Source organism: Lutjanus erythropterus, chromosome 14 (genome assembly GCF_056507025.1).
Source record: "Lutjanus erythropterus isolate fLutEry1 chromosome 14, fLutEry1.hap2, whole genome shotgun sequence".
Taxonomy (NCBI): Eukaryota; Metazoa; Chordata; class Actinopteri; order Lutjaniformes; family Lutjanidae; genus Lutjanus; species Lutjanus erythropterus.
In genome coordinates, this window is record NC_139330.1 from 14,747,949 (window position 1) to 14,762,723 (window position 14,775).

The following is a 14,775-nucleotide window of genomic DNA, read 5'->3' on the forward strand; positions in this document are numbered from 1 at the left end:
TGTGCTCTGGTTCATCGCTGTGGGAACACTTGACACACAGCCACAAATCCCACCTCCCATCCCATGCAGAGAAAGCACTATCAGCTAATTCTGTCATGGGGCAAGTATATCACATACTTCACACACTCCCACACATTATCTCACACAGGTTGTCCTTGAATTCCTCGAGTTCCTCCTCCTGTTTCTGTACAAGTTTTAGCCTGGAGTCCTGCCTGGCCCTCTCTGGCTTGAATGAGCTCTCTATGTTTGGATTTGAAGGCTGAAATCAATCTGCTGTTTCCGCCAAGCAGCTGACACTTAGGCCCTTTTGTTTTTGCCCAGTAGAGTGGGGGATTTCACTGAGCCACAATAAAAACGCGGACTAACCTTGCGCAATTAAGTGTTCTGTCCTCTCATCTTCACCCTGTCATGTTTTGCCACCGCCCACCTTTCCTACTCCTCATGATATTTCCCTTTTCTTGCCTCAGACAGTTGAGGAGAGATAATATTTCAACTCGGAGAAGAAAGGAAAGGATAAACAACAGCACGTTTGCCCCTGAGGCTAGACACACCTCTCTACACCTTTACATCCCGACTCCTTATACGCTCCCTCCCCTCACCTGTCTCCGCCTCTCCACTGGAGGCCTCGTGCTGTTTCACACAAAGACTATGCAAATGTTGCATAACACCAAAAACAGCACACACTGCATCTCCTGCAAAACTGATCTTTAATCTTACAGTGATTATTTTTGGAAATTGTGCGTATAGAAGACAGAAGCACAGGATGAGGAAGAAATTTGACAAATCCACACTCCCCTTGCTCTAACTCCACAGGGGAAAGTGCAAGTGAGCCAACGCTATTATATGCTGGTCCAATCAAAAGCAGCTCTGCCACTGGCACTCTTGTGTCCACATACCTCTCAGTAAACACTGCCAGAATTGCTACATGCTGAATAATGTTAGTTGGCCAATCAGAGGGAAGTACAAATATGCTTTGTGGTAGCCTGGATGTTGAGCAATCTCTCCCACAGCCCTCACCTGGGCAATGCTCAATCTCAATTATGATTACTATTCCCCTCTGGTATGCTGCTCTGGTCGATCTCCTCATCACACCACTAGTAAGATTTATTGCGTTTAATCACATCAACACATTACAGCATGCTCATAGAGACAGAGAAATTACTAACTGGTTAGCCTAACTAGTGGAGGAAGATTGCACTCAGCTGAGATCATTAGTATTGACTTGTTGTAATCACAGGGCATTGTGAGTGATTTTCAAGGAGTGAAGAGAAATTAGGACTGCTTCTCATTTATTAATTAGGATTAGTGAGTTACATTTTAATTTGTTAATTCCTGTACAAGTTAAACAACATACTGTGTAAGGCTTTAAAAGTCCAGTGTGTAAGATTTATGGGCATTTATGGCAGAATATGGCAGAAATTTAGTATAATAATGTTTTCAGTGTGTGTGTGTGTGTTTGTGTGTGTGTGTATGTATAATGAACTGTTTATGTCTACAGATGGTGCAGATTTTGCATAGCTATGTTTCTATAGTAGCCCAGAAAGGATGAACAGTACAGTGGCTCTAGTCCACCGTAGGTTCTTCTACAAGCTTGGAAGTGGAGAATGAGAAAAGGTGTTTGCAATCTGCAAGCTAGATGCCACTGGTCCTCTAAGTAAAGATTAGTTCATATTAGCGATTTATTTGCAGCCCTACACCCAAAGATATTCAGTTTACAGCAATTAAAAATTAAAAGAAAGTAATGCAGCAAATCCTCACATTCAAGAAGATGTGATCATCCATTTTTTACATATTTATTACAATAAATGTTCCAACAGTTAATCAGAAATGAAATTATTGTAAGTGGATTTTCTGTTGATGAATCATCGATTCAGCTGTCAGTTGTTTCAGTTATAGAATTACCTTACTGCAAGTATTAACAAGACTTAAAGTTTAGAGGCATGCCAGCAGCTCTGTGAGGTGAGTACTTAGTCACAATGGTGCTTTGAGCTAAATGCTGAATCTACCAATACTCACAATGATAATGGTAATATTCTGATGTTTGGCAGGTAAAGTTGACCATGTTTATCATCTTAGTTTAGCATGTTAATATTTGCTAGTTAGCACCATTGACATATGTAAAGATGAACAACATGAGAGCTCCTCAAAAGTGAAGCAGAGACACCATCTGTAGTATAGGTCATAAATACAGGTGATAAGTTTGCTTTTAATTAGTTATTTGATGCTATAAAAAGGGGCTTTCGTGTGATTGCAGCTGAGCCCTGCATTATTGAGTAGGATGGGGGTATGGGTGGGATCTCAGTATCACAGCTCCAACCCTAACTCTGTAGCAGAGATCAAATGGTGTCACCAGTGAAAGATCGCAGTGGTCGTGTTCTGAGATATTATGACTATGACTGTGACTTTTTATACAATGAGAGGAAGTGGGGACCAGGTGTCCATCTTTATTTATAGCCAATGGTGGACACTAAATAGATGGTATAGCTGAGTCTGAATGTCAGTGGATTTGCAGGAATCTGACCATAAACCACAGAGTGAAAGTTTGGTCTAATGATGGAGCTTGATGAAAGTCATCCTGAGGGGAACATGAGTGTCTGTAGTTCACCCACTGGTCTTTGACACATTTCACTCCAGAACACAAATATACACTTCATGATGGTGCTCGAGGAAAAGTCAGGGGATTGACAAAGAGAGTAGTTTCTGCTGAATACCTGTAAAAAATTTGCTAAAGTAGCTGACCTACTGTAACAACACTACTGTTTGTTTTAGCATGTCTAAAAGTGTTAAATCAAGCAAATGGCCCCTGAGCATATTTTTATCAAATTCTCTTCCAAAACAATACACCAGCTTCAGATAAGAGTTGTTCACTTCACACTAATTTTTTAACCGCTGCTGCTGTTTTTCTCACTTTGTTTAAATTTGTTATATCCTTTAGCCCAATCATGGGCCCACTTGATGATGTGAGCAACTCATACTACTCCAAATTTGATTGAAATGTGGTGGCCAAGCACAGAGCAACTGTGTCCTGGCTCTGTTTCCTCACAGTAGATATTTAGTCTCCGGTGATGGATTTGCACAAAGCCTTTACATCCAGCAGTGTGTTTTCATTGGAAGCTAGGCAGCACAACTGCAGACAGATAGCATCTCTGCTCCTGTGATGTTGTGGAGCTCTCCACTCATCGAGCGCCAACCAGCGGCAGCAGGACCGCACCCTGCGCTACCTTAAAAAAATAAACAGATCTTTTTGGTTACAGTTGCACACAATTCATCCGCCTTTGTTTGCTTTGCAGAGAATATTTAGGGCACTTAGGAGTGATGTGGTTAGCACTTGACTTATCGCTGTGAACGTTCCACACCGCCCACAGTAAGTAGGGGTAATGATGGTTAGCACAGAGATTAATGTTTGTATGATGTTTCAGCCAATTACAACCACCTGAATTATGTTTTTGTTTCTTTTTGCACATTTTGATCAGTTACTGCTTGGAAGATTGTCAGCTGAATCCAAATCATTTTCTTACTTACTCATCAAGAAAGATCATACTTTATCTTAATTTTGTAATTACCTACTAATCATATAGTACAATTTGCACCACAGCTTACTACATCTCATTCTTTTTTTTTTTTTCTTTTTTTTATCTCGGTGTTGTAATTTGTGTTGGCATGCTGCGCATAATCACATTACAAAGACTGAGACGAGAAAGAGTGAGAGCGACTACAGACAACAGTAGCCCACTGGCAAATCTTAAAAAAATCCATTCATACATACCAGACACCTCAGTACACACACGCACAGTTGCAGATTCCATCTACCATCAGCACCACCATGTCAGACGACACTGTCAGATGGCCTTTGTACCCGCTGATCCTTCATATAAAAAGGTGTTTATGTCCCTCTGTGGTGTTTGACAGAGTACCAGCAGGATTAAAGCAGCCTTGCGGTGAAAAGACTTTGATCAGCTCTCTCCTCTCCTCCTCTAACCCACAGCGTCATGCTGACTTACAGATCCCGAAGCTGAGATCGTTCTTTGTTTCCCCTCCACCTGCCCGTTGGTCCAAGTCAGTCTATTAATTAACGAGTGAGGGAATAATGTGAAGCAGCTTATCTCTGCTGATGTTGTCTAATGAGGAGTCTCGCTAAAGAAGGTCGAGCGTTGGTAGGTTTTCAGTGCCCCTTTGATTTCTCATCCCCAATGACCCAGAACAAAAGGTGGTGTGACTGAAAGGTAAGGCCGAACTTCTCTCCAACCTTCCCATCTGTGCAAAACTTCACTACTTGTCCAAAAAACAAAAAATTGTGCCTGTTGTAGTGTTGTATTGATATTAGAAATTCCAGTATCATGACAATACTTTGAAAAATATAGATACTCAGTACAATTTTTGATACCACAGGGAAAAATTGACTCAATATTGAGGGCATAAAATTTAGATTTTTATTAAAAGTTGACTATAATAAGGCTGTAACATGACAACCAATATAGAAAATGAGACAAGTGATGAGAAGGAGACAGCACTGTGAGTAAAGGAGAGGAGATGGGACCAGATGGGACTGCAGCAGTGTGTGTCAGCTCGCTGTTGGAGAGAAGAAAGAGCATCAAAGTGCATTACCCGAGTATCGATACTGTGAAAAATATATATATATATATATATATAAATTAATTATACTGACATATTGATATTTTTGAGCACACCAGCACACTGCTATAATTGTAATTTGTAGAGTTCATCTTAATTCCAAGTTGCCGGAAAGATTTAAAGTGTAAAATTCTTCCAGCTTGATCATACTTTCAACTTTCATAAAGGTACAGTATCAACTGAGAGTAACATGGTTTATTGGTGACCTTTTGCGCAGTGAAAGCATTCCTTTCTTTTGCTACTTTCTTCTGCACCTTATTCTACTTTCAGTCCAGTTAATTCCACTGAAACTCACAACCCATTTACACCCGATATGAGACTGTGATCTGTATCCAGATTTTAAAAAGTAAATGTTAATGTAAAGTATAAATCCTTGGTGATCGGAATGTGGTCAGATCTGGCTGTCCATGTCTAGAGGTAGTCTGGCTTGCATTGTTACTTACTAAAGTGTAAATCTGTACAGCAATTGTGGATACTGTATTTGTTTTCAGATTACATTTTAATCCTGGGTGTAAATGGGGTGTCAGTCTATCTGCAGCTTCAATCAGACAAAGCCCTAGATAGGTGTTAGGAACCCTCATATTAGTTGGTGCCAGTTTGGTGGCGACTGATGACTAAGACCTTGTGGTGAAAAAGAACAGCTCTTCTGCTATTTTTAATTATTCTGGATTCAGACTCTGTTCAACCGTCCAACAAGCACTTAAATTGAAATATGCTGACACCTATAATCTGTGTGTATGAGAATCAGAGTGGTGTTGGAGTATCAAAAGCTTGCTCCTTTCAATTTGCCAGAATAAATAAAGGAGAAAAAAAATGCCTTTGTGTTCCATCCAAGCATATCCATCCCAATAGGGCATAATCAGACCTCGCTATTTTCTCTGTCTATAAAAAACACCTGTGTTTATTTTGAATATTAAAAAACTGAAAGTAGATAAAAGACATGATAAGGGAGGCTTTAATACTGCTGTTTGTAATGCAGTTTTTTCTTTGTGTAGTGCCAGCTGTGCTCTTGCAGCAGAAAACACAGCAAACCAGTTTTCTCTTTTAATAAATCTGTTGTTTTTTTATTCTGTGAAAATCTGTGAAAAAAAAACAAAAAAAACAAACAAAAAAAACCAGAAATGATCAATAGAATATTGTCTCTCCACAGGTATGCCATCATGTGTGGAATAATGGCAGAATATGACACAGTACAAAATAAGATAAAGAATGGATACATCTTTAAGGTAATTTGCTGGTTATGTATATATTCACATGTATATGTACTGGACATTGCTTCATCCATGTACTGTAGAGTAGAGGGCATAGTCTTTTTGTATCATTTAAGCCAGTAAGCCACTCCTACAGTCAGTCAGTTGCATAAGACGTGAAGAAGTGTGGAACAACGGCACGTCGCATTTTATCTTCTGTCAGCAGCCTCCCCCAAACACTGTGTACCTTCAAAACTCTTGACAGGTGAAAGGGAGAGAGATAGAGTGCAGCGGAGGGAAGATATGAAAAAAAAAAAACCTGAATCAGAGAGAGGGAGCATGGAAAAGAACGAGGGAGGGTGTGTGACAGCCAGGAGTGTGTGGTCGCTCTGCGAGATCGCGTGTGTGAGAGGTGTTTGTGAAATACTTGTGGGTTGGTGAAGCAGGACAGATCAGGTCAGAACAGAAGGCGGCAGTGGAAATAGCAGCCGTGTCATGAATCAACAGTGAAAATCTTCTCCCTGTCTGTCTGACTCCCCTCCCAGGATCATCTGGATAAAGCCATTGAGCTGAAGCCACAAGACCCCATGTCCTACTACCTGCTGGGCCGCTGGTGCTACGCTGTATGTGACCCTACTGACAGACGTATATCACTCCCATCTTTCCTCACACAGACAAACAGTGAATTTATGGAGGCTGACACGTCTGCATGGCCTCTCCCCTCTGTTTGCTAACCCACCCACGGTTTCCCCTCATTCATTCCCGCTGTTTAGGTTTCCCCGAGGTTTGTTTTCCCCTCTCCGATATTTGCAGAAAGCTCCACGGGAGGTTAACACCAGCCATTGTTTGCTTTAAATCAGATTGTACCAGGGAGATATTTTCATCCTGTTTCTATTCGGCTTGTGTTCTTTCAGTTCAAGCGGTTGTTTTTGATGCAGCTGATGATTATTTCTGTGACCATCATGCGGTGTTGGTCACATATAATTATTGTGAGTGATATTACAAGCCTAATATGATTTGCAGTGTTCGAGGGAATAATAATTTTTACATCATTCTTCTAATTTTCATTGACAAACATATTAAAATGATCAGGTTGTGATTTTAGGGGAACTGTACCAAACAAAGATGCTTTGTTTTGTCTGTAGAATATGATGTGCAGGCCAGGACAGCTCTGTAGCCTGTCAGTATTTAACTTAAAATGGTATTTTGCCACACGTCGCTTTTAACACATATTGATCCTCTTTAATTGTTTAGGCCTACTTCTGAATACATTATTTTACATAAAAAGCTTATATGTAGAATATAAAATCAATTCCTTTGCCTTGCATCATTTGCCGTGCAGGATGCATATTGACTGCATATTGTCTCCATGTGTAGACAGGCTCCATCCATTGGCTCAAGTTTTGAGCACTGTTTTTGATTAGTTCTTATGCTTGAATTTGCACCACCTCTCGTCTGCTAGTCAGTCAGTGCGCATTGCTGTAGACAAGGCAGGTGGCCATGTTTACAGGCTCTCAGTGCTGGAAATTGAGTAATATTTTCCTTACAAAATAAGATAAGGGAATCAAAAATATGTATAGTAAGTATATAATAATCTGTAATCTCAGAAGTAGTAACACTGCCATCATGAAAGCAGCATGTTTCCTTAATCTTTGATGGCATATCATGATCATTTTATAATTTAGTCAAGTAAACACTACTGGGATTTTTGAAAATAATTTGTGATGATAAATTACTGTCATTGGCTATAAAGGTTTATAGACGTTCTGCTGTTGACTGTTCCTGTTGTTTAATGAGCTGTTCATCAAGTAACTTGGTGCCAGCTGTTAAACTAACTGCCTGAAAGGAAGGAAACTATTACAGAGATTGCTCTGATTAAATTTTATAATACTCACCTGCACTGTCGGTAACAGAGAATGAGCGAGGGACTGTGCAAATTTAGTGGAGGAGTGACACCTGATATTTTCAGGGATTGAGTTTTATGGGCTGTCTGTGGCGCGTTCATGTTCAACAATGATCTACTGTTTGTATTCAGCCAGCGGTTCTGTTTGAAAGGTCCTGCGATGACGCCAAGGCAATGCTACACCTGCAATTAGACGTTGCTCTGATGAATGGTGCGAGGCAGGAACATTACATGTTTGACCCCGGCTTCTCCTGGCCATTATCATCTTCTGTGAAAAGTGTCAGCAGAAAAACATCAGTGTACGGGGTACCTGTGGTCATGGAAATACTGGAAAAGTCAGTCGGGAAAGTGTGTTTTTCTGGCCTGGAATAGTTCGGAAAGATAATATGCAACCAAACCAGCTAGGAAATTTTGTGGGTATTTGTTCATGGTAAAAAATACCCACAAAATTCATTAACTTTGTTTCCATTCTCTATTAAAGGACTTCATTGTACAGTTGGTTGCTCCGAGATGTAATTAAAATGCAAAAAGGAAAAACCTACACAATACATGAATGTCACAATAGATAGCAGCAATATACATAAGCAAAATGTGCTGAAAATATATGAAAATAATCATGTTAACTTTTGAAAAGTTTAATATAATTTTCACTTCATATCATTGAAAAGTTGTTTATTTTATAATCTGAAGTTATGTTGACCCTTTTTGGAAGTTTGTCAGAATTGTATCCAGAAAAATCTTCTGAAGTTGATGGCCATTTCTATTTCCAACAGCTGTTTCTGATGTCTTCAAGTGTAATTTTTAAAATTCTTGTTTTTACTGACCTCCAGTGGTTTAACCTTTAGTCATCTAACCACACCCAGCATGTGAAACAGCCGAGAAATGTTCAACCAGTGAGACACTACTTTTTGAGTTCCTCTTAAAATAATGTGCAGAATTGTCTTTTACCTTGAGGTGTTTGATTATTTTGCAGGTGGCTCAGTTATCTTGGATTGAGAGGAAAGTGGCTGCAACATTATTTGGAGAGCCTCCAAGTGCTACAGTTGAAGACGCACTGAAGAATTTTCTTAAGGTACAGTGATTCATTCTGCAATCATTCTCACCTGAACTTTTTTATGGACTACTCCTTAAGGCAGGGGTATGGTAAAAAATGAACCGGTTCTTACAGCATCTAAATGAAAAGGTTTTTTATAGCTATTTTGCACCACATTAAAAGCGTGTTGTGAAAAGCCATCATAGAGAGGGATGAGATGCAATGAGTCATATAAATGTGGATAACAGCACACATTCAAGGTAATCATGTTGCTATCTTTAATACACACAAGTCGTGCATGCAGATGCTGTGTGAAGAGTAAAACTTGAAAGAAAAGTTCAAATCCTGCATCATTTCTTACCTCTGCACACTTGAACAAACGCTGAATAAAGTGGGCTCAACTTTACATTACAGAGAATTACAAAAACCATCCATGGCACTGAGCAAATTGCTTCAATCACACTGAAGAAGAATGCCTTGTCATTTGACACCAAATTTTGTTATCTAAAGGGTAAATATCACCAGCAACAGTGAACCATTAAGTCTGCACTCTGCTTGTACCAAGATCTACTTATGCTGTTGATTGGCTGTCTAATATTACAGGTAGTTGAGGCATGCAGGAAAAACAGTACATGATGTTACGCCCAGAGACAGGGATCATTGTTTTGTTTGTTTTGTTTGTTTTTTTTTGTTTTTTTTGTTTTTTGTACTGCCAACTACTTATCTGCTCAGATAACTAAGTGCTGCTTGTTAGCTAGCCAGTACAGCTAAGCTGTTAGCTCACTGATCAGTCCCTTCACCATATTGTTTGCTGCGATGAAAGCTCCGGTGCATCTTCTCGTCACCACCACGGGGGTGCACAACCTGGAGCCAGGAAGGAAAGTGTTTCTGAAGGCAAGGCACAACTCATGTGTTCTGAGTCTGGCTGTGAAGAGAGCAAAGACGGCGGCTTCAGTTCTCCATTAGAAAAGGCTCTCTGACAATTAAAAAGTGGCGGAAATGTTCTAAATATAGCATACATATTGATTTTTTTCAGGTGGTTAAATTAATTTAGCTTCTGACACTCTACGGCAGTACATTGCTACCCTGTTGGTAATCCTGAGGAAGATGTCAATCAAAGCAATATTTTCCACACCCACACCCTTTTTTTAAACTAGGTTTTCTAAGTTATGAATGTTTATTTTCACTCAGATCTTCGTGGATCTTTAATAAGAAACTAAACTTTGATATATGCATTTCACTATCTAAAACCACATATCCAGAGGCTTTAATGAAACATGTTCATTTGTAACTTGCCTCCAGGTCGCTCCTGTACCAGTTTTCAAAGACCAAGCACTCCATATTTACAGAAGCTTAATCTGTGTTCCCTCATTTCAAATGTTTATATAGCAGAGCAATCGATTTAGCTCCTGGCCAATATTCCTGTGCATGTCTCTGCCTTGTGTCTTGTGTATCTCAACCATCATTGAAGTGAACCCTGTTATAACATGTCGCTCGTGACCTGGAGGAGAGCCTCAGGTGTGGCTGTCAAGCTTAAACAAAAAAACATCCTACGAGGTTATATAGGTCCCCAGCCTCTAATCAGTGGTTATCTGTTACTAACTGTAGGAGAACTGTTGAATGAGAATGAGTCAAACAAAATATCTGCTTTTAGGGTTTTATAATGATACAGATAGAACTGTTGACCATGCCTGGACAAAGATCTGTGTCTTCTTCATTCAAATCTAGAACATTTAAAGGAGCAATATGTAGCAGTTATGCATGCAGAAATGAGTACAGCAGTCCAAATAGCAAGTTGGAGCCATAGACTGTGTATTAAATAGGTTGAAATGCTGTTTTATATATGTTTCATGGTTGAGGCGAGTTGTTTCTCCCTGCCTCCTTTCTCACGAAGGCCACAGGAGCACCGCAGGATGTGCGCAACATAAAATAAATAAACTGACAATAACAAGCGACAATGAGTTCTACATTCAAAGCTGATCAGCTGTTTATAACTTTATTTGTCTGCCAATATAAAGTTAAGCCTGTTGTCCTGAAAACAAAAGTCTCCTGCTCTGAAAATACACACTCTGGACTTTGAGTCAAGTGGCTGCCTGACTCACTGTCTTGACTTACTCCATTAACATACCGCGCAATTAAACCGTTGTAAACATCTACTCATTCTAACGGATTCTAAATGATTTATTGTGACTCATGAACAGACAGTTACTCATTCGACAGCCATTCAGCATTAAAAGGAATTCTAATTAACGTGAACACAAACTAAAACATTTAATCTGGACTGGAATAGAAATTGCAAAGGAGGACATTGTGGCTGTAGAGTTGATGTCAGAGAAGTGAGTGTTTCAGTTTAATATGTTTTGTAATGACATATTGTGGTTATTTTACAATTTATGATGAATTTATGAATATAGTACATATTTCTCCTATAAATCTTATTCTGGTCAGTGAATTCTATATTTCTATATTTAGAGGTTGAAAGTAAACCTTTTTTTTAATCCAGGTTGAGGAGATCCAACCAAAGTATTCCAAACTCAACTATGTGTTTCTTGCTAAGGTCAGTACCATGAACTTGTTGTTGCCATTTTTTTTTGTTTTGGTAATACACTATGGATGTCACTGTTACGTGGGATCCTACTGAAACTAAACAATACATTGACCCTTTTTCTTCTTTCCTTTGGCAGTGCTACAAAGACCTGGGGCAGACGGAAATGGCTCGGAAGATGTGTGAATCTGCTTGTTCATTGGATGCTGTGTCCAAAGAGGTAGACCTCCTCATTGTCTTATTACAATACTGTATTCATATCCATCTTATTGGTTTTTTCCATCACACTTTTCTTGTCTAAGGAATTGACTACAAGGAATTCTTCATATTTTGTTGATTTTGGAGGCCCCTGTGGACAAAAGTGGTAGTGTTTCACCAAATCCACAACATATAATGTTAAAAAAAAATATCTAAATAAAAATCTCCCACTGTTTCTGTCTCCTTTTTAACTGGCTAATATGCTACTCACCGTAACTTAGTGACTCTAAAAATGTAAACACAGGCTCTTTTTATCTGATTTCAAGGAATTTGTCCTGGTTGCAGACATTAAGAATAGTAATATAGAAATAGCAGATCTTCTTGCTGATAGTCTCATTTGCTTATGTAGATTATATAGAGGCATCGCTCATTGTCATAGCTTTTAATGCAAAATAATACACTGTTGAATAATATTTTTCTTTTACACAATCCTTTTTTCTTTAGGATGAAGAGGCGCAAAAGGAGCTGGACTTGCTCTGCCCTGCGCTTGGAGTGTGACGACAGCAGTAGCACATTCTTTTGGAAATGTATTTTCCATGTGCTTTGTGTGTGTGTGTGTGTGTGTGTGCATGTGTGCAGATATGGTGTGTTTTGAAAGGCCATGCTGTTAATTCACTCTGAGAGTGGAGGGAGGTGTGCTGTGGCATTATATCATCAATGGGAGCAATAGGCTACCACAGTCTGGACCGTCCCATGTATTTTTAAATCAGACTTGTATTATAATTATAAAGTTTTTTTTATAGTGGAAAACAAACTCGTACCTGGTTGTATCAAATCAGTGAGATAATTAGTTCCCTCTCTCTCAGTCTATCAAGTCCATGAGGTAGATTTTTGTTGATTTTAATTTTTACAGAAATTGTAAAATCAGTGCATATTTATAATTCCAGTTGCTCTTTGTGTAGCAAACATTCTCTCAGATCTCTCTGTTTGCTCTGAGAGCGAGCATCTCAAGGATACCATGTTTCCTTGACAACAAAGATCTGTCACTTTTTGGGAAAGTGACCCACAGGACTGGCTGTTCCGTCCTGTTCCGTCCTGTTTTGTTTTTTTGTTTTGTTTTTTTTTTGTTGCGTCTCCCACCACACATTCAACGGGCAATAACAAAAGCACATCAAACAATGGCGCACACCCAAACAAAGATCTTGGAATGCTGTGACCACTGAACGACCCCTTGCCCTCTTCCCTCCGCCGTCATTCAGACTCTCTGACTACATTTACGTGCAGACTTTGTCAAATGATTTGACACACAGATTTTATTTTATGATGTCTTTCAGGAGATCTGATGAACTGTGATTGTTGACTTTGGCATCTGTCCACTGAAGACATTTTTTATTCAGTTACCTCCTGCTACTCTGCTCCTGTGACAGTAATGTCACTCCTGTATAGGTGCAGTTAAAGGCACAGTAAATGATTCTGGGGGAAGATAATTGATTGGTGAGTCTTGAGGCGTTTTCACACGAGACACACATTTTTTTTTTAATGTAATTAATTCATAGGTTAATAATATTTAATTGAACCTGTATGCAGCCAATGCAAGCTTTCACAACAACAACAGAGTTTCACTCCGGGTCAGTTGGCCCTCTGTTTCTTTAAACTTGGTGCCAACTGAAAAACTTCTTCTTTTTATTATTTTCATTATTTTATTATAGTTAGGCATGTCAAAATGTTACCTCTAAAATATTCGGTATTTCGCATGTGTATTCCCTATATTTGTGTTGGTGTTTGTTTGTATTCCCACATTGTGAAATACTGACATTTTGGGAATGAGACTGATTAATCACTTATCTTAGCAGCCCGTCACAGGCTAGATTTTCTAAAGAAGATGTAGTAGAAAGCCGTAGGTGCAGCAGGTTTGTCATATTTTTCCTTATTTTGAGCAAAACTCTTTACATGAAACTCAGACTCCCTTACATTTTATTGGTCTTAATATTATTTTTAAGTCTGCGCAAACCAAAGTCTATTTTGTGCAGACATCTGTTTTATTATGAACTTTTCCAGTGTCAGAGAAAAGTGGACAGGCATTTTAAGCCCACCACTTGAACTTGGTATGCCAAGTTAAAGGCTCCTGTTGCGCTGAATATATGCAACACCTAATTATCCTGGTTACAGTTCAAATAAGGTTTCGCTCAGGTTTCAATTAATGTAAAAAACACCCCAGTTAAATCCACGTGGTCCATCATTTTTCATACATATAGTGACAAAAGATCATCATCATCAGGCCTCATCAGTTCACTGACAGACAAATTACATAGTTAGACTGAGGTTTTTAAAAATGACCTTACTGGTGTGCATGTAAATGGAGTCATTGACTGGGAAACTGGAGAGCCTGTTGTGGTTTTTGGTCATCTGTAACAGGAAGTTTGGACTGATGGCTCTCTAGTAAAAGTATAATGAACATAGCAGAGCAAGCAGACTGCTTTTGCGTACTGTGGTGGCGCGAACAATCGCATTCCAGGTTAAATATCCACTAAAAAGTGATCTGATCGAACTGAAGTGATGTTTTAATGTTTGATTTTATTACTATCTTATGCATTCCTATGTTTCAACTCAATTTTGTTAAGTGTAATGGATTTTAGGCATATTGTATGAAAACACAAGGGTTTAGTTTTGTTTACTCTGAGATTTATTTTGGAAGACCCTATGACTTTAGAGTCTGATTACTTTATTTAATTTTTTGTTGTCAAGGATATGTGAAAATGATGAAGATTACAAGAATTGTTGTCATGTCACTTTACAGATTTTTCTACCAGCACTATGAATGTATTAGGTTTTTTTTCTTTTCAAATGCCAAAGCAAGAATAATATTCCTTACGGTTCTATCAAAACTGACTACATAGAGATTATACTGTACTGTATCATAGGCAGAGTGCACTAAATGATTAATGGTACTGGAATCTATAATTAAATCTGTGCAATTGTGATAGACGTTGTCAGTTTGTCATTTGTCTTGCTTATTTAAATACCTCAGCTTGTTTGTGTACTCGTTAGTTTTATTGCTGTTTATGAGGAATACACTCTAAGGTTTGTAAACTGTAAGTTATTATAAAAATGTCCTGTATTTTTTTTTTCTGGTTCCTAAATTGATCTAAATCCAAAAACAACCAGAGATGTAACAAGCAGGCTCCTGCATGACTACCAGTGATTGTAGAGTTTTAAGACATCCCTTCCATTTTCTCCAGACTGTACATTTTGTGCCAGCATAATTGGGAATTTG

At 38.8% G+C, this 14,775-nt stretch overlaps 1 protein-coding gene across 3 annotated transcripts in view; it reads left to right on the forward strand.

Annotated features, from left to right (window-relative positions):
- The window catches only part of rmdn2 (regulator of microtubule dynamics 2), a 35,035-nt gene extending 20,553 nt beyond the window's left edge, over nucleotides 1-14,482 (forward strand). For all 3 annotated transcript variants that reach the window (XM_084735921.1, XM_084735920.1, XM_084735922.1), the window contains exons 6-11: nucleotides 5,783-5,858; nucleotides 6,368-6,445; nucleotides 8,699-8,797; nucleotides 11,262-11,315; nucleotides 11,443-11,523; nucleotides 12,006-14,482. In XM_084735921.1, the coding sequence (XP_084592047.1) occupies nucleotides 5,783-5,858; nucleotides 6,368-6,445; nucleotides 8,699-8,797; nucleotides 11,262-11,315; nucleotides 11,443-11,523; nucleotides 12,006-12,059 (442 nt within the window). In that variant the 3' untranslated portion in view covers nucleotides 12,060-14,482. The remainder of the gene's footprint in view (nucleotides 1-5,782; nucleotides 5,859-6,367; nucleotides 6,446-8,698; nucleotides 8,798-11,261; nucleotides 11,316-11,442; nucleotides 11,524-12,005) is intronic.
- The last annotated feature ends 293 nt before the right edge of the window (nucleotides 14,483-14,775 follow it).